The 20696-nt window shown below is 45.9% G+C and overlaps 1 protein-coding gene and 1 long non-coding RNA gene across 2 annotated transcripts in view; one reads left to right on the forward strand and one right to left on the reverse strand.

Annotated features, from left to right (window-relative positions):
- Nucleotides 1-4856: 4856 nt before the first annotated feature.
- Nucleotides 4857-8062, reverse strand: LOC128339442 (pleckstrin homology-like domain family A member 2). Its single transcript, XM_053283374.1, has 2 exons — nucleotides 7438-8062; nucleotides 4857-5279 (listed from the first exon to the last, which is right to left on the reverse strand). Exon 1 carries the CDS (start codon nucleotides 7914-7916, stop codon nucleotides 7473-7475), a length of 444 nt encoding a protein of 147 aa, XP_053139349.1. The 5' UTR covers nucleotides 7917-8062; the 3' UTR covers nucleotides 4857-5279; nucleotides 7438-7472.
- Nucleotides 8063-10372: 2310 nt separating this feature from the next.
- The window catches only part of LOC128340876 (uncharacterized), a 36122-nt gene continuing 25798 nt past the window's right edge, over nucleotides 10373-20696 (forward strand). The window contains exons 1-2 of the long non-coding RNA XR_008314054.1: nucleotides 10373-10597; nucleotides 12879-12953. This is a non-coding gene — a long non-coding RNA (uncharacterized LOC128340876). The remainder of the gene's footprint in view (nucleotides 10598-12878; nucleotides 12954-20696) is intronic.

The raw sequence follows: 20696 nt of genomic DNA on the forward strand, positions 1-20696 counted from the left end.
GCTAGATCCCTGCTGTGCCACCTAATGGCACAGTGGGGAAGTAACTTGCCTAGGGGGCAAGAGGTTGCTGGTTCGAATCCCCACTGGTATGTTTCCCAGACTATGGAAAACACCTATATTGGGCAGCAGCGATATAGGAAGATGATGAAAGGCATCATCTCATACTGCGTGGGAGATGGCAATGGTAAACCCCTCCTGTATTCTACCAAAAACAACCACATGGTTCTGTGGTCAACACCAGCTCAACAGCACAACAACAACAAATCAAACTGGAACCTGCCTTGCTCTATGTATGCATTGGGTGACAAAACAGTAGGGGGATGTATTCAGATCTTTTCTGAAGCTGAATTGGTTTCTCCAGATTGTGGCAAAATGCATTGCAAGTAAATTGATCACAAGAACAAATGGACAATCAGAGCATTAACAAAAGTTGGTGATGAAAAGAGTCTTGTAACCATCTGAGGGGGAGAGTAACTGGCCCTATCCACCCCCAGCACAGTACTTCCAGTGACTGATGCTGGTGTATATGTTTATTTTTAGATTGTATGAAAGGTGGTTGCAAACAGGATAGATATGACTGTGCAAAATCATTAAGGAACTTCTCTATAGGTGGATTCTCATGACCTGCCTGAAGCAAGTTGCTATCAGATTTGCTAGGTATGTAAGCTCCTAATTTCTGATCATAAGAATTCAGAAATTTGGGGACATGTCAGATTGGCACCACACCAACCTGGCATGTAACTAGGATCAGTAATCTGGGATTTGACCTAAGGTTGCTGATCCCACTTAAATGGTGGTGCCAACCCAATCTCATCTTTAATTTCTGGGTTCTTACAAAAGAAAATGTGCATGCATTTCTGGGTTCTTACAAATGGAAATGTGCATCTCCTGCTTTCCCAGCTTTGCGGGAATCATGTGGAGAACCAGTCTTTTGTGGGGTGGGATTATTGTGGCCACCATTGCCAAGCCTGGCCCGGAGTTGCAGGCCCCAAAGGCAAAGCTGAGGCCTGTGACAGATTCTGCCCTATTGAGAAACCAGTTGATGTCTGAACTCTGAGTGAACTGGTTTATCAGGTGAAACAGTCTGGAATTGCTTGTTCTTTGTTCAAGGCTCATAGCCTTGAGGGGCACAGGGGATGAGCCTGCATATCCTCTACTCTGGTATTTACAATGTATAGTTAATTACTTTCTGTTGGTTACTATTGTGACACTTGCTTTCTGATTTTACATATGTTAAAAGCTGTCACCTTAAGAATACTTTGAAGTCACACAAGTAGATAAGAGCACCTGCATAATTTAGAGAGATGTCTTTCTCCTATAGGATTTGGGAGTTTCCTCCTTTCTCACTTTGTCTTGCTAACAGTTTCCTGGGACCAAAGCACCTCAAGTCTGCTTATAGAGCAGCCACAAATGCAGATGTGCTTAGGAACATTAGAAGAAACAGTTCTTCCTGATAACAACAAACAAGCATCAAGAGATGACCCTCATCTCCTGGACACCCCCCCCCCCCGGTCTTAATTGACATGGGAGAGAACTCATGATTTACACATATTGACACTTTTAGAGATTCATGATGGATGTCAGTATATCCTTTTGATATGATGCCTGGATCAAAGGATCAGGCATGGATATAAGGGGTAGCATCTCGAACATGTCCTCAGCAATCTTTGCCTAACAAGCAAGGCTGCTCCTTCTGTGAACCTGTTGCCAAGCTGCGTAGCTGGAGCAAGGGTTCAGCCCAAGAGGGACAAGAAAGCATTGGTGATCTCTGCTGTGGGGTGAGAGATTAGGGTGATTTCTGTCTTTCCCCTGCAGCATCCAGCACGATTGCTCAAAGACCATCTGAGCCCCGATCAGTAGCTACGAACTCAAACGCTCACATCTTGGTCCATCCCTCTGAGTCGGTAATATGATTTCCCCAAGACCTACACCTTTGGTTCCAATTCCCCTCCTTCCCTCACTAGCCCCTGGCTTTCAGCCATCCCTTTCCTGAAGCCCTTCCTTCCTTCCTCTTTTCCCTTTTCTTTATCAGCGTTAGGTTTTTAGATAGATTTAATATATTGAATATACATGCATCCATACACATATGATAGTTAGGAACATTATCTAGCTGCTTGCTGAAAATCTGATTTATCTCTTTGATATACTAGACTGGTATTCGTGCCTTGTAGATCAGCTGTATTCAATAAAGCCCACTGAACTGTCTGAGAGTGTTTGGTTCTCCTATTTTCAAGTCCAGATCATACATGGTCGCAGTTTAAAAGAACTTGGTCACTTTTGTGACACTAGTGGACAGGCCTAGTTTCCACAGTGAGCTCCGGAGCATATCAAAGGTGCAAATCAGGCTTGTCTCATGACAGGATCAGCTGATAGACCTTGCATTTACCATATGCTCCAATCATGTTTAGTGGTCAACAGTTCCCAGCTATGTCATGTTGCTGCCTGATGTGGAGCACCAAGCAACTCTCGTCCTCTTCTTTTCCTGTTAAAATCACACCCCTGGTTCCTTCCCTCTTTCAAATCTCCAGCATGGCGCCCTCTCACTTCCCTTCCTCTGCAAGCTATCCATGGAGGAGGCGTGTTGGATGGGCTGCTCTGCTGCCCCTAATTGTGGGCAAATCTGGCCCACAATTTGCTGCTTGAATCAGCCTGCTTCACAGAAGGGCTGGCCCTGCTGGTCAGGAACATCCTCTATGGCAACATTTCTCTTGAAACTGACACATAATGCAAAAACAAAAAAACACCCTCCCACAAAACCACTATGAAGACACACATTTACTTAAAAGGCATGTATCAAAATAAATAAATATATTTTACAAAGAGTTTAAGTTGCTTTTTCTACCAGATGTCTAGTATATAGAACAGTCTTGGCATCTTATACATAGAAAATTGATGCAAAGACCAGTGTTTTAAAAAAAATTTCTAGCACATGCCACTGCTTAACTTGAGCTTTCTGATAAACATGTTCTGTTTGTTTCTCTGCCTAAGGCACTTCTCCCCTCCTTTCCCCCATTTGTGTTGAATTTTTTGGTTTCACATTTGCAGTGCTCTCCCTCCACTTCCCACATGTGGTGGTCTGACACATACAGGCTGCTGGGATCAGAGAATGCCACATCATATTACATGACCATTAGATGTCTTGTGGACATGCAATTCAGTTACAAATCAGTGTTTTTGCAATCAAGTTGGTAGTGCCACAAGATTGGTTGTGGTGAGTCAGGTTAGAGGATCTAGCCTAACCCCAAGTTAAGCTTCTGAGCATTGTGATAAGAAGCAGTACAAGATTAATAGAACAGGGCACACCAGTTGGGTGGCAGTTAAATTGCAACAATTTCCAGTAAACAAAAGGAGGCATTTACAGCCCCATGTTGCATGCTGGTCATATCAGCTTGCCATAGGAAGGGCCCTGCTGCAACAGACCAGAGCCTGTGTTCCCTCTAGGGCATGCGCATGTGTGCACGCTCACACATTTTCTGATGTCCGCTCAGTTAATTCTAGATCCCGCTCAGGTTTAATCCGGAAGGCCCCACCCTGAATGCATGTGTGCACACACTGCCTTGATACTGCCACCCAGAACAAAACTCATTCCACACACAGATGAAGAAGAAAAAAAATAGAGAACACTGCCAGAGGGCCATCTAGTCCAGCATCCTGCTTCCCACTTTCCAACCAGATGCCTTGTGTGTGTGGGGGAGTTATATTAGTATTCCGAAGGAAATTTGCCGTTCTCTCACTCCTCATACGTTATTACTGGGAGTCAACTACAAGCAAGGCATGCACCAGTGTGTCTGCACAACTGTGGCTTTAATTTGCAGATGCAAGTGTATGCAGCCCAGCTCAACTAAAGCAGTCTCCTTTTAATAATGCTGCAGATACTCATAATGCTCTTCTGCAACCCCAAATGCCAGGCTGAAGGCATGAATGAAAATAATAGGTCAGTGGTTATATGGCATATGGAAGGGGAGCATTCATTCTCTGAATCAAAATCCCCTTAAAATCAGGGACTCCTGGAAATGAACAATGAAGATGGGATAGTTACTCCATGATCATATGTGTATTGTCTGCTCCTGCACGTGTCTTGAAACAACATCCACTTGTCGCAACTGGAACATAAGAAGCTGCCTTATACAAAATCAGACCATTGGTCCATCTAGCTTAGTACTGTCTGGCAGAGGCTCTCCAAGGTTTCAGGCAGGGGTCTCTCCCAGTAGAACCTGGGACCTTCTGAAGATGTTCTTCCACTCAGCTTTGGCCCCATCCTCTAAGGCAGGGATTCTCAACGTTGGGTCTCCAGATGTTATTGGACTTCAGCTCCCACAATCCCCAACCAAAGGCCACTGGGGCTGGGGATTATGGGAGTTGGAATCCAATAACCTCTGGGGACCCAACGTTGAGAAGCCCTGCTCTAAGGGGCATATCTTACAGCACTCACATGCAGTCGCCCATCCAAATGCAAACCAAGGTGGCCCCTGCTTAGTGAAAGGGATACTATTACCACAAGACCAGCACCCCTCCCCTTAATTACTTAACTACTTAAGGTATCCTAGATGGATCATTTGTATTTATCTCATCAAAGCAGCAACTTGTCAATATGGGCTTCTCAATCCAGAGACAATTCTAGTATGGGAGTAGGCTGCATGCTGTATAAAAGCACTTCCCATCTTTGCCTACAACATCATTTGACACTACCAATTAGCTAATGGCTGGGAAGTGCAGGGGGCGGGGGCACTATACTGAGCCGGGTGTCTAGTTTTCCCTTTCTAGATCTCCCTTTCTCCCCAGCACCGAGAGCTAAGATGCACTTACACAGCACTTTTTAGCACATTGAAAAAATAAAAATAAAAGATTGACCTCAGTTATGCAGCAAAATAAGTGAACATTTCACTTAGTTTATTTGGAATGGACACATTATTGCAAAAAAGCAATATTAAGACACACATTTGCTTAAAAACACAGTCATCAAAATAAATATAAAATATAGATACTACAAATAATTTAAATTGTTTCTTTCCTCCAGATGTCTGGAAGACAGAATAGTCTTTGCATCCTATAAATAGAAACTGAAATAGAGTTCCATCAGCCATGCTGTCTTTTCAAAGTATCTTTGGTTTGTAAATACTTTCAGATGCAACTTGGCTGCTCTGCTCAATAGCCTCCTCAGATCTGAAGAAACCTGGCCACTTCTGGCATCCTTCTTTGTTTTTCCTTCATTGGTATCCTGCTCCAGTCCAATCAATCACAGTCCAAGACACTTGATCCCATTTGTGATCCAGGTATGTCTACGGGAGGAGGGAAATAGAGGAGGAAGTCAGTAAAGAGTATTTAACAGGGCAACTCAATAAGTCTTAAACTGTTATGCATAAATAAGAATGTCTACAGAAGAAAAGCCACGGTTGTACTTTCTCTGCTCCATAACATAGGTTGTGCATGAGGCTTCCTTATGAGTAAGTAGTAAATTTGGCATTAGGGTGAGTAGAATAATCTCTTGACAGTATTAGAAAAAGAGATTCACGTGAAGTCCAATTAATTTAGAACCAGTCTCTACAATGGGCTCAATGCACAACATCTAAATTTCCCCTCACGTTTCATCGGCATAGTGGGCAGGATTCATTAACAGTTGTTCAAAGGCAGCCTTTTTGCTATACATTCCTAGAAGTAGACACTAGAGCATCTTGCTATATCTTAATCTGACATTAGCTCCGACAAACTCTTAGTGACGACATGGTCCCCAAAGGCTGGTTCTCTCGAGGCATTGATGATCTTGTGTTTGGCTGGAGGAGCCAGATGCGGAACTGCAACTCCCAACATCCCTTACTACTGACCACTGTGGCTGGGGAAGATGGGAGTTGTAGTTCAACAGCAGCTGGAGGGCACAGTTTGCCCACGCCTGGTTTAATGGAACTTAAATGCAAAAGTATTTCTGGGAAGTTGGAGGGCTATAGGCCACCTCCAGCCTCAAGGGCAGGATGCCTCTGAGTACCAGTTGCAGGGGAGTAACAGCAGGAGAGAGGGCATGCCCTCAACTCCTGCCTGTGGTTTCCAGGGACATCTGGTGGGCCACTGTGTGAAACAGGATGCTGGACTAGATGGGCTTTGGGCCTGATCCAGCAGGGCTGTTCTTATGAAGTCAAAGCAGAAATGCACAGTGGCTGACCAGTTTAGCACTGTTGGGCAATGATGTAGTTGCAAATGACATACTCCATGACAGCCCCCATGGCCATGCCCACTCCAACAGCCAGAGAAGCCGAGAAGTCTGGCACTCCATCCCTCTGTCCTGGTGCATCCCCACTACACCCCTGCTGTTGGGGTTTGCGTGGGGAATCCTTCTGTAAAAGGATTCCCTTTCACATGAAAGATCCAGTTGTGCTGCTATAGTTGTACTTTACCACGATTCACAGTTTGGTTCAGATTTGGTTGGATTTTTGTTCAAGATTCAGGGCTGCACAACTTTGGCCTGTCAGCTATTGCTTGACTACAACTCCCATTATACCCAGCTACACTGGTCAGTAGTAAGGGATGATGGGAGTTGTAGTTCCACATCTGCAGGGGAGCCAAAGTTGTACAGCCCTGGTCTAGATCCATCAAGGGACACTGATGCTAGATGGAACTACATGTTGTGAGTCTTTCCCACAGACTGTGTCTTGTTTTAGAAAATGTAGCTACCTAAAGCGCAAGGTGAAGGTAGAGACCACCCACCCTCAAGAACTGTTATTCCCTACAAGGGAAAAGATACAAGTAGTACCTATATTTTCTCCCCTTGCAGATGCAAAATCTGCTTGGAGGGATCTGGGGAGGAAAACAGCCTCAGCAAAAAGTCCCCTCTTAGCACCAATCTCTTCCTTCAAATTGCAGCATCAGTGGTTTATTTATTTAATTTATATACCGCCCTATCCAAACGGCTCTGGGCGGTGCACAACATGGTTGCATTTGGGAAGACACACACATCTGTAAAACGCATCCCTGAACTACATATACTGTTGTCAGCAGCTTGATCATAAAAAAGACGACAATGTCACAAATAGGCGACCGCTCGCATGTTGCACAAGCAATCGAGAATCGAGTGTAGCTCTCACCACTGTCCTTCTACTGTCACCAGTTTGTGGCCAGTACTGGCAACTGAAGTTTCGGTCCGTATCAAGTCGTCCACTCATGTTTTCCTTGTAAATATTTAAAACTTCTTAGAAAAAGATTGCTATGCCGTCTGCAACCGTATTTGCTAATAAGGATTGTTAAAACGGAAGCTAGAGAATTCAGAGATCAATAACCTTTTGGAAGCACACGCGGTCCCGTTTAGATTCTTCTACATCTAACCTTATTTTGTGTAAAACAAAGCCACAGCCCTCCCACGCGTTTCCCTCGGGTTAGTCACCCGCCCCTTCTCTTGGCGAGGAGAGACCGGCCGGCAAATGCCTCGCGAATCTAGGAGTGCCCGCTCACCTTTGGCTCGTCGCTGGGGCGCTGCCGCTGCCCCCTCAGGGGGCGCGGGCGAGGCGCCTGCTGTCGCGGGTGCCGGCGGCCGCCTGCTCGACGGCCTCCTGCTGCTGGCGGCTCTTGAAGTCCTGGATGGCGCGCTTGTTCTGGAAGTCGATGAGCGCCATGGTGATGGAGGCGTTCCAGCAGCTCTCGCCCGGGCACCGAAAGTCGATCTCCTTGCGGTCCGTGGTGACGATGGTGAAGTAGACGTACTTGCCGGTGCGCTCCACGCAGTCCACCTTCTGGATGGAGCCGAAGCGCAGCTCCTTGGCCCGCGCCTTGCCGCCGCCGCTGCCGCCCTCGGGCGAGAAGAGGCTCAGGCTGTCCTTGCTCAGCACCACCAGCTTCTTCTTCCACAGCTGGAAGAGGCTGTCGCTGCGCTTCTCCAGCTCGCCCTCGCGGATCACCTCCGACGACGCCGACACGCACGCCGGGCCCTTCATCCTGCCGCTGCCTGCCCTGCGCGCACCGGCACCCAGCGCCGCCGCTGCGCTCGCTGCCTGACTCCGGCGGGCCCAAGTCCCGCTGAGACGCCTGCGCGCTGGCGGCTCCCTCTCGGCTGCTGGGCCGCTGCAGCTGAGCAAAGAGCTGCTCTTGTACAGTCTGCGGCTCAAGAGCCCGACCCGCACCATTTATGGCCGCCCTTGGGCTTGTCCCAGGCAGGCCCCACCCTGCGAGCCTCCTCCGCGCCCGCTCTCGGTTGACTCGGGCTCGGCGGCGGCTCCACCCTTTGGCTCCTTCCAAATTCTCTGTCTCTGCTTTCTCGCCCGACGCCTCGCCCTGCGGTTCTGTCTCCTGACCTTGAGAGGTGCCTGCCCTTGACAAGGGTGGGTTGCCCACTTTGCAGTGGTGAAAAAGTAGGGTGCAGATCAATGTCCGATCTTCGCTCACTCCTTCACGCCCCCAGTACTATTCGCACATTACGTGACTGTGCCCATGGGGACAGGTAGCGGAATGCTTTGTTTCTATATCTACCATAGGGTTTAACAGAAGTGCGGGATACAATGCTTAAAAAACAAGAGAGTTTGTATTTCAAATGGCCATTAGCTCCACCGAAAACCATTGCAGTTGAGGTGAAATGAAAGTTCTGGTTGTGGCATTATATCTGAGAGGGCTCCTCCTTCACATGGCAAGTCATTACTTGAGCTCAGTTCAGACCAATCCAGAATCTACTAGTGGCTCTAGGCCACCTCCAGCCTCAGAGGCAGAGGCACTCTTGTCCCTGGACACATCCAGGCCAAAGTCCAGGGCCTCCACACCCCTTGGGCCACTCCCCACCAATCCTCCTTAGTCTGACCTCTGCTAGAGGCAGAGGGGGGAAGTGGGGAAATAACTATGTGGGATGGGAATATGTTAAGTTGCGTGTTGAAATGTTTCTGCTAATGCATATTTGCATACATTATACTTCTTTTATATTCTTACACTCTTGTGAGGTCAGTGGCTGTTTGTGCCCTCAAGAACTCACACGTGTTAAAAATACTGTGGTGTGTGTGTGTGTAGGCAGGGGCGGATGTTTAATTTGCAGTGGGGGGTGGGGCTCCAAAAGGCCATTAGGTCCCGGCTCCAAAACTACCTAGGTGCACCTCTGCTCAGAGGCAAGATGGCTCTAAATGCCAGTTGCAGGAGAGCAACAGCAAGAGAGAGGGCAAGCCCTCACCTCTTGCCTGTGGGCTTCTCGGGGCCACTCTGTAAAACAGGATGCTGAACTAGAAAGGCCTTGGGCCTGATCCAGCAGCAGGACTATTCTTATGTTCTTAATTCAGTGGATGGATTTAAAGTAAACACTGAATTTCCTTGCTATGTTTTAGTGTTGGTGTTTAGAATTATAAATCTAAAGCCTTGGATGAGAAGAGTACTGTATTTACCTGAATCCAAGACTAGGGTTTTTGGATATTAGAAATTGGAAGGCTGTTTGAAGTCCCAGGAACATTACTGTATTTTCCCAAATCGAAGACAACTCTGAATCTAAGAAGACTCCCTCAAAGTAGAGTTTAAATAAAGGCTATAGTGCCTACATTTACTCAAAAGGAGCAGGACTCTAGAGTAAATGTAGGCACTATAGCCTGTATTTAAACTCTACTTTGAGGGGGTCTCTTAAATTCAGAGTTGTCTTCGATTTGGGAAAATACAGTAATGTTCCTGGGACTTCAAAATATTTCACAATATATCCTTTGGAAGTGTGAATGTGAATAAAATTCCAAGTCAGTTTGGTTAGTGCCATCATTTAGATGATCATACCCTTCCTGACCAGAGGTGCTCTTACCCCTGGACTTCTGGGCCAAAGTCCAGGGCCTCCACAGCCCCTGGGGGCCCCCAAATCCTCTTTAGTCTATCCTGGGTGTTGTGGTCACCTGGCTGAGCATGATGATACTTATTTTTCAGGGAGGGAGGCCCTCTAAAGGCCTTTAGGTCCAAGCTCCAAAATTACCTAGGTGCACCTTTGATCCTGACCCACTTGCCCACACACACCTGTACTTGAGTCAGTTTTTGTCTGGTCGTTTGCATGCATATTTATTTTTATGATTTAGTTCATTTTCATGTACCTCAGCCAGCCTTCCTGTAAGGAATTTAGACTAGTATAGTTGGGGTTATCCCATGTTATCCTCACAATAACCCTGTGATGTAGGTTAGGTTGAGAGACAGAGATTAGCCCAAGGCAAGCTTCATGACCCCACAAGATCCATTGCACCTCAAAGAACATAAGGCCACTTCATGTGTTATGTTTTGTTCTACACAGAGAGAAGCTCACGAGTATACTGAATGGCTTTCTTCCTCCTACACAAGTTTTCTCTCTCTGTTCCTTTGCCAGCATTTTACTTTCCTGACCCCCTCTCCCTCAAAGCCCAAACTTGGTTCCGAGGTCTTCCTTCCGCTTCTCCCCCCACTTTCCCTCCCACTTTGGTGCATTTGTGCCTGACAGCCTGACTTGCCTCAGGGAAGCAGCTGCGGCCTAGCCCTATGACTCAGTCACCTGTAACCTTGGAACTCTCTCCAGATTGTGTTCAGCTGCTGGGGTGGGTCCGGATGTTGGGGGATGAGGTAAGCCACTTTCAAATGAATGCTATCAGAAGCAATTCCTTGCCTGAAGGAAGCCCGAGAGAAGACTTCACTTCACACTGAGGTGGTAAGTTTGTCACACACAGAGCATGCTGTTCTGCTTTTGTACAAACTGGGTGAAGATTTAGTTTGCCTCCATACTAGGGCCCATTGGCAGTGCTGAGGCATCCCTGTTGCTGGAAACATAATTAAAATTGTGGCTTCACATCAGGGGTGTAGCTATAATTGAGCAGATGGGTTCGAAGAACCCGGGCTCCCCAGCTCCTAAGGGCCCCCAAGCCTCACCCCTCCCTATTTTCTTCATTATCTGCTGTATTACACAGCAATGCCCACCCTGCTGTGGCCAAAAGCTAATGGCAAACAAAGTTGTGCACATGCAAGGCAATTATAAAGCTGCATGAAGTCATGGGATTGCTTGAAGTTGTGCAGTCTCTTGAGCTCTTGGTATGCTTGCTCAAGTATAGACAGAGAATCATCATATAGGAACAATGGGTTAAACACCCCCTCCTCCTCCTCCTCACAGCATGATTCAAATCACTGATCCAAATCTCTCTCCCTCCCCGCCTCTCTCTTACACACACACACACAACACACACACACACTTCTTTGAAAGAGTTGTTGGGTTGGGAGCTCAGAACTCTCACATCACATTAGTTTGGCCCTCAGAATACAAGCAGCACATCAGCAGCATTTCTTATCACTGGTCTAGTTTACTGAGCTGTAGTTGCAGGAGGCTGAGCATTTTATGAATGGGCTTAGGAGAGGGGAGGGGCTAGATTTCTGTACAAGGAGACAGACAGCTTCAGGCACAGAAAGGAAGCATAAAAGGCAACATGAATGAAGCTGGCAGGAAAGAGGCTAAACCAATGTCATTTGCAGGCACATACATGTTTGCACACAGCCTGCCTTAGCTTTAGAGGTGATAGGTATAATTTTTTTCTTCCAGGTGAGACAAAGATTTGTTACTGAATTTGTACATTAAGGATTGCTGTTCCCCAGGACTTCAGCCAGCTAGTATATAACTCCTATCACTTTTATAATGGTTTAAGTGTTTCATTCACGCAAACACTTTAAGATAGTTTCTGTGAGTGAATGTGACCCCAATGAAAATTATGTCCCTGAAGCTGCTAATAGGCCTGTGGGGAAGCATCACGGGAAGTGCATCACTGGCCGCACCTGTAGCTAGAGGCTGGACTTCAAAGTGGGGTTAGGCAGGTGGGCATCCATGCAGACCCCAGTGCTACACAAAAGAAGCCTAACCCAGGCTGGGCTGCCCTAGCCTAGGTTAGGCTGCTCATGTGAACAGCCTTGTTGTGTTCCACATCATGACATAGGGTACTAAATCTGTCACTTAAGTGGAGCTCTGCTGAAATGAATGGGACTTGTCTAAGAGTAGTAAATCAAGTAGACTGGATAGAGTATGACCTGAAGCATCATCCCAGCTCCAACTGCCAATTCAATACTCATCTTGGCTGCCTATAGTTTGGCAGCAAACCAGAGTCACCCCTAAATAAGGCAGTAGTTCCTGCATAATCAGGGGACTCCCCAGATATCCAGAAGTATATTAGTTTGTAAATTAAAAGGAAAAGGAGAACCCAAATGGCCTCTGTCCCAAGGATCCATGCTCTTCAACTTTCAGAACCTAGACAATGTTGAGGGTGAAAGAAGAAAGAACAAAGGGTAAGGGAGGGGGAGTTGGCCTGCTCAACCCCCTAACAGCTTAAGCAGTATCCTAAAGCAGCGGCGGGAGGCGGGTTAGGGATGTGGGTCCCCATTTGTTTTCATTATTAAAAGAGGCGAGTGTAAGAAAAAAATAGCATACATATCAGTTTCATAGTGCAAAGGCACTATAAGGCAGTGTTGCGGTATTTTGTTCTGGCCCCACATATTTCATACTACAGGCAGTTAAATAGGCTTTTAGTTCATGTGACATTTTTGTTGTATGTGAATGAATGGATGACAAATCTCAGTTGTTTCTCCAAACCCTCTCCAGTTCAGATCTTTCTGCTGTGTATATCTAAAGTACAACCCCACATTGGAATGGTGACTGTGTGTATTTGTTTGGCGAATCCGGTAAACTGAATACTTCCAGCATGAATCCTCATATGTACTTTATACACTGGAAGAGCTGGATTTTTGCAAGACTTATACAAAGGAAATGGTGGGAATGTATTTGCCTGGACTGTGGGAACTTCCCCTCCTCCATACGCAGAACTTGCATTAACCAGTGACATCAAATAATCTAGTCAGCCAGCCAGTATACTAATATTTATTGGACATGCATTCCTTTCTCCTAAGCAGTCTTTAAAAGTTTCTAAACTGAAGTTACATAACATTCTACTGTGCAGGCCCTTTGGTGGGAAGAAACAATCAATTTCCTGTAAGAAGATCTTCCGCAAGGCACATATTTATCAATTGCGTAGGTATGAACTTTTTATTGCATCAATTATTACCCGGGGTTTCAGGGACTCCTCAGCATCTTGGATGATGACAAAAATAACAAAAACGTATTTGCTTACTAGGTAGCCTGTGGGCCAAAGCAGACTAGACAAATGTGTTTAAAGTAGTTTTGCCTTTCGTGATTTTCACTTGGTAAATAAAAGCAAATCCTCCTCCCCTGCCCCTTGTGCCCTGCATAGGGGAGCCACGGAGCCACCCAGCTCTCCCTGGCTGGGGCTCCCACAGCTGCTAACCCCCTGGCGCTGCCAGCCACCTCCTTCAGCAGCTTGCTGGTCTCTCTGCCCATTCTCCTTCCATCTGCCAGACTCCCAGGCCCAGCCAATAGGAGGAGGGCACTCATGCTGCCCAACGATGCTGCCAGCTGCCTTCTTTGGCAGCTGGCCTAGCTCTACCCATCCTTCTTCCATTGGCCAGGCTCTCAGCCAGTGGAAAGAGGGTGCACACACAACCTATCGCCACCACCAGCTGCCGCCTTGGGTGGCTGGTCCAGGTCAGACAATCCTCCTTCCCTTGGGCAGGAGCCCAGCTGATGAAAGGAGGATGGGTGGATCTGTGTGAATGGGGTGTGCGTGCGTGTGAACATGCACACCACCACTGGCGGGGGGGGCACTGTGGCAAGAGAGGAGGCTGTCCGTGTAGTGACCACGGCCCTATTCTCCCCTCACTATGCCCTTCATGTACACTGAAATAAATAGACCTGCAGTTATCACATGTTGATGTCGACAGAGATTTGACTGATGTCGGTGGTTATTAACTTTTCTTACACACACACACACACACTCTACTACATACATTCTTGGATTACATGTATCATTGATTGATCGATCGATTGATTGTATTTCTGTACTGCCTGATATAAAAATCTCTAGGCAGTGTACAAGTTAAAACATAATATAAAAAAAAATAAGACAGTTAAAAATGCATACAACAGATAAAAAACAGTATCAATAAGTTAAAAAAATATTAAAATTTAAATTTCAGTTAAAAGCCTGGGGAAACAGGCATGTCCTGAGATTCTTCCTAAAAGCAAACAGAGAAGTAAATGCTCTTATTTCAGCAGGGAGTGAATTCGAGAGCCCTGAGGCAGCCACAGAGAAGGCTCGGTCCTGAGTCGCCACCAAATTTGCTGGCGGCAACCATAACTGGACCTCTCCAGAAGATCGTAACAGGTGGCTGGGTTCATGACAATGCTTTCTTAAGTACCCTGGACCCAAGCCGTTATGGACTTGTGTGCATCATGTGTTCAATATATCAATCACTTCTTGACACCGAACCCATTGACAAAAGAAGTCTGAAGACTTTTGATCTAGAAAGCATAACCATGACATGTCACTTCTGATATTTTACCAAGAACAACATCTAACCAACACTCCTGTTTAGAAACTTCTTTTAAGTTCAATAGGGTTCTTGGGCAAGGAAATATAGATGTTTTCATATTACCATTACATCTTTTGTTCCAGTACATCACAAAGACCACACTTTACAGAACAGTCTTGAATTGAACAGCCTTGCTGTAGTTGTACATAATAAATAACCCTAACCCTAACCCTAATATAAACATATAATTGTTTAAAAAACAATTAAAAACACATCTTTTAAAAGAGGCTTTTTAATGTTTTATCTGCTGCTTATATCTGGTAGGTTTTTTTGTTTTTAGTTCTCAGTTTTTAGCTTTCTATTAAAAACTTTTAATTTGAAACTTTTAAAATTTGTAATTTTAAATGTGGTTTTAGCCTGATCTTTTAATTATAACTTTATTAATGTTTTATTTTACATTGTATGTGTTTTGCTGATGTTGTGAGCTGCCCTGAGCCGTAGTGTACTGGAGGCGCGGGGAATAAATATCAGTAGTAGTAGTAGTTGTTGTTGTAGTAATATCATCATCATCATCATCATCATCATCATCATCATCATCATCATCACTATTATAGCCAAGTCCCATCTTCTATTGAGCCATTCTGCTAGCAGATAGGATTTCTCTTTTTCCCCCCATTAGAAGGGTACATAATTATTTTTGCTGGTGGATAGTGGAGAGGTGATGGTAAGGAACATCAGCACTTGGTGCTGTCAGCTGTGTGGGGTATGCTAAACCTTTCCCCGACTCTTACTCTTTCTCTGCCACCCCCTTCCCCAGTTGCTTTTCCCTCAACGAGTCAAGTGTGGAAAAGCAGCTGGAGGGAGGGGTTGCATAAAAGTAAAGTGTGCCGTCAAGTCAATTTCGACTCCTGGCACCCACAGAGCCATGTGTTTTTCTTTGGTAGAATACAGGAGGGGTTTACCATTGCCTCCTCCCGTGCAGTATGAGATGATGCCTTTCAGCATCTTCCTATATCACTGCTGCTCGATATAGTACCAACAGGGATTCGAACCGGCAGCCTTCTGCTTGTTAGTCAAGCATTTCCCTTCTGTGCCACTTAAGGTGACTAAGGGTTGCATGCCCAACCACATTATAAGGGCTGCAAGAGTTCTTGCACATACAACCTATAGGCACAGAGGGCTTTCTCCACAGAGCCAGGAACATTGCTACAAAGACACAGAAGCAGAGTACAAACCACAGGTATCAAGAAGTTGAAACTACAATAAGTCCATGGCACTTTCTCTGGGAGGAGGACCCTCTTGTGACCTGACATAGTGCTCTGTAAAGCATCTGAGTGGAACTGGACTCTGGGATCTTTTCCCATCCTCTAATCGGGAGTTGGCCAATCAACTGCCAATTCTACCCCAATTTGTTACTTTGGGTTGCTATGATCAAAGAACAGCCTAATTGTGTGTGAATATTTGTGTATACACGCAATATATTTAGCACATTCAAGATAAAGCATATTTCAGGTTAATTTTGCAGTTGGTTACTCTAACGTTTGTTATTATTTTAACTGGTTCATAATTACTTATTATAATGCAAATAAACATATAGTAATGAAATTAAACATATCCAGGTAACATACTTGTTTAAATTATGTATTAAATTTAAACTTTTTCCTTTACTATATTGGGATCATGCTTTTCACCCTGAGGATAGCCTCCCTAGGTTAGAATACTGGTTGAGGCGAGTCTCACGATCAGTGAGACTCACCATAATGAGGCCTGTGGGGAGAGCGGGATTAGCCTGCTCTCCTCGCAGACGATTGTCCATGGAGCCCTGGGCGGCTGAATCGGCTGCCCACATGACTGTCAGCTCCATCACAGAGCCGGTGGGGGCTGCGGAGATCGGGGGCCGTGTGGTCGCCGGAAGTTCCAGGTGCGCAGAGCATCCTGGAGAGACCCCTGAGGTCTACCCGTGTGTCGCACATGGGTCCACCCGTGTGTCGCTGTGCACCGTGGCAACACACGAGCAAATCACCGAGGTTAACAGAGCGCTTGCAGCTCCTGATGCAGCACACAATCGCCGAAAAGCGGGCTAGGCTCCCTTAGCCCACTTTTTGGTGATCATAAGAATCTCCTCGTTCTGTTCTTTTAATCTAGGAACCGGAATGCCAAAGTTAATGCACCCCAGATTTTAAGAGGTTATAACAGAGGTACTAAGTGTGGGTGGTTTAATATAGGGTGGATAATTGCACCAGACAGACTCTACTAAAATTAATACATAATGCCTACAGTAAGGATGCCTTTGCAGTGTCTTTCATTTGGAGAGTGTGAACCAGTACCACAAATGTTGGTTACTGTATAATCCTGGAGAGACCCTCAGGGCTGGGAGGCTTGTTTCAGCCTCCTGGCAGGGGCTTTCTCATGTGTTGCCATGGTGCGGAGCTGCAACACACAATCGAAAAGATGGGGTTAGTGGAGCGCTGGCTCCGCTAACCTTGTCTAAGGGGAGTGGGAATTAGGTGGGTTTGCTACTGGGAGCCGCACAGCTCCCTTGGCAGTGGACAATCGGGCAAAAGCGGGCTAGGCTCCTTTTCTGAGTACTCAGAATGTTGGGGGCAATGTGCTAAATCATTGTAAACCGCTTAGAGAGCTCTGGCTATAGAGCGGTATATAAATGTAAGTGCTATTGCTGTAAGTGCTATTTTGCCCGATCATGAGAATCCCCTCGATGGATAGAATGCAACAGAGGGATTTACAGCACCTTCAATATGATAACAGCAATGTGTTGTTCATACAGCCAGTAGCATTGTTTGGCTTTTTTCATGATGATTGGCCGTACTCTGGAAGAGTGTTAAAAGTGGTAGTGTGGGATACTCCAGCATTTCTGCGTAGCTGTGTGGAGAGGCCCTTGTGATAAAATATAAGTTGGAAGCATGGCTACCTGTCTGGGAGTGACTTTGTGGAGTGTCAGTTTCACCACCCCTCTGAATTCCACTCCTGGGCAGACTTGTGTCTTATGCCCTGCAGTCTATTTCTGGTCCAAAGCTCCATTGAATACTGATTTTGTTTTTTGTTTTTTAAACCCTGATGTTCTAGCACTCCTAACAGCAGTGCACTAGAACAGTCAGAAGGTCCAGCTACTTCAAAATCCATAGCAGGTTTCACACTCTGTAGAGGTGGGGATTTGGGGATGGGGGAGATTATATGTTGGGTACATGGAAAAAGCAGAGCTTGGAGGATGGGAAGCTGTTTTCCTTTCCAGTTGCCCCCACCTTTAAACATACCTCCATGGTGTTCTTGGGCAAGAACACCAAGACATCAGAGTCACCCAGCAACATTTCTTTCCATACAGAGAACAGTAGTGTCTGTGGAGAGTGGGGGGAAGGTGGCATGTGTAGTGCCCTGCTATCCCATGAGATATCCAATTCCAGTGAGGCACCAATGTGGCAGATAGATCTTCCCTTTGCTCTGGTGTGCTGGTGTTCTTGCACAAGAACACCTTCAGAAAATTATTTTTAACCCTCATCCGGAGTCATGATTTTTACACTTGTAGAACTTGCTATTCTCAATTAGTCCCAGGGGTTTCATTGGATGCCCCCCAACTTTTTCAGGCCACAGGACTCACAATAATTTAACATTTCATTCCATCCCAAGCATGGTGCCCTGTATGACTGAGTGACTCACTGAGAATGTGAGTTCTCAGCTAAGAAAAATGAACATTTAAAACCCCACACTGATGAGGAACTATACTTCAACAGCTCTGTTCTCAGCATTTCAGCCCAAAGGACACATTGTGACTTACCTAAAGGTAATCTGGGACCCCGTCAAGTGCATTGTACAGGCCAGTCACCCACAATCATCACATTTTTTGCTTGGTTTCTTTTCAGCTGTCCTGGGCACAAATTTCCAGGCTACACACAATAACAACAGCTTCTGTCAATCCAAGCCCAACACAGTTGACAGTGAATAAAATCCCTGCTTCTGCAAAGTCAGATGCTTCTGAATGCTTTACTTGTTCCAAACATGAGGTATGAATGATATTGTGGGTGGGGCTGGTTTCATCTGCCTTAGCTCTGGAGCACAGAACTATACAAAGCCTCAGACTAGTTTTGAGACACTGTCATCATCTTGGGAAACAGGGTGTCCTCCCACATTCCAAAGAGCTTAAAATGGTCAAGGGATACAAACCTTCCCACCACAGAAAGCCCATTCATTTCTGGAGTGGTTTTTCTCCCAATTGACCTATAATGGGGATGGGATAGAAACCTTTTTTTTGTTTTGTTTTGTTTTTTGGCATTATGAGGAATAGGAACAATTTTAGGGACCAAACAACTTTTTTTGCAATTTTGTTGTGGTGTCCAAAGTTTTGTTCTTGCATAACACTTTGCTCTCATGAGCAGCTTCTCTTCCTTGGTCTCCCTCCCCTGCCAGCATCCTACTGACCAGCCATCCAAAGGGGAAGCGAGAGGGGAGGTTCTGCTTCAGTGGCAGGTTGCAGGGCCACACGATGTGGTGGCAGTGAGAAGTTAGCAGTTAGCAAACTAACTTTCCTTAGTTAGCAGTTACTCCTGCTAACTGAGTAAGCCTTTTAAAGTGGCGAATCTCTTCTGTTCATCATGGAGAGAGCAACTGGTCCTCTCCAACCCCTGCACTGCATTCCTTCATTGTCTGGTCCTGGTGTTACCTTGTGTTTCATTTTAGATTGTGAGCCCTTTGCGGGGCAGGGGCCCTTTGAAAACCACTGTGAAACCTTCTGTTGAAAAGCGGTATATAAATGTTTGCAGTCACAGAGAACAGCAAGTGGGTAGGAGACCGTGCATGCACCACTGCGCCACCATACAAAGAGGCTGGCTTGGTAGCTAGCTGGCTGCCCTGCCTTGAGCCAAGAGGTGAAGTTGTTGGCCTGATTAGGCTAGAGAGAGCTGGCTGGCTGACCTGTGGCTCTGCCCATAGACAGCAGACTGAGCAGACATACTGTTAGAGGTTGTTGATTTTTACCCACAATAGGTAAAACAGCAGAGCACTAAGGAATGAGCACACACTCCAGTTACAGAGTAGGTAGCAGAGGATGGTTTGGATATTGCAGCTGTTTAGAGAAAACACAAGGAGATCCTTGTATGACTAAACACTAAATATTTATTGGTTAAATACATTTAGATAGGAAAGACCTATCTCTAATCTAAAGGACTACATAGTGGATAGGTAAGGAGAGAGAGAGATGTTTCCATCTGCTCTCTAGGAGGAAAGGAAGGATTGTGACGCAGCACAGGAAGTGCTGCAGAGTCAGTTCAGGGGTCATAGAGTAGGGACAGATAGGGAGACCCTGACTCACTGTCTCTACTCCCAATGCCCCTAGTGGTCATTAGGACAGTTGGTGCAAAAGGTCGATGCACTGGAAGTTCATCTCCAACACATACAGCTCACAGGATCACCAGCTTCACAGTGGTGAGCTGTATTTATTCTCATATTATCCAGTTTTTATCAAAATGTGCATATATAATACTACTAAACATATGCAATTTTTATGCAAAGTGGAGACTTTTTGGAGAGAGAGAGAGAGAGAGAGAGAGAGAGAGAGAGAGTGAAAAGTGTCCTCTCTTTCCACTTTTTTGGTGATGGATATCAACTTCTTTCACCATCTGGACCTGGCAACACTACACACAGGTCTGACCTGTAGAAAGACATAAAAGCACATACCCATAGCCTGACTATCCCCTTTTGACTGCCCAGCATGGCAGCAGCCATCTATCACTTTACTGTTGGTGCCAGCAGGATGGGTGCATGGCCAAACAAAAAACAAAAAACCAGCCACTGGCATTGTGGTGGCCAGGTGAATGAATGAGTGACAATTTAGCCCCGAGTTGCACACGCCTGGGACAGCAGACAGCCTCGCCCATCTTTTCCCACAGTTGATTGAACAGCTTCTCTTTCTCATTAAGGCGGAAAGAAAGAGTCACGGGGTTTTGTCTCTATCTCCTCCTTCGCTTCAACCTGGCTCAACCAGTAGGTTGTGTTTCTGGAAAGTAGGAAACCTCCAGACTGCATTTAAAGAGGGTAGTCCAATTTCAAAAGCCAGTGTTCACAGAGAGGCTAGATTAAGAGCAAAGCAAACAGGCACCTTTAATTGCTCCGGGTTTTCTCAGCTTCTCTCATGTGCTGCTTAAGTTCCCTCCCCTTGTCTGGCTAATCTAATTTGTCTAAATGAAGAGACAATTGCACAATTGCTGGCTTTTTAATTAAGAGGAAAGGGCAGCTACCTGAATCTGTGTCACAAGAGAAATGTAGTTTCTTTATCTGAAGTGTGAGGTTAGGACTTTGGTGTGTGAGGTGAGGGCAGTGCTTAGAGCACGTGATCTGCAGGCAGAGAGTCCCAGGTATCTTCAGCTAGGAAGGGCTGGGAA

The sequence above is a fragment of the Hemicordylus capensis genome, chromosome 1, assembly GCF_027244095.1.
Source record: "Hemicordylus capensis ecotype Gifberg chromosome 1, rHemCap1.1.pri, whole genome shotgun sequence".
NCBI lineage: Eukaryota > Metazoa > Chordata > Lepidosauria > Squamata > Cordylidae > Hemicordylus > Hemicordylus capensis.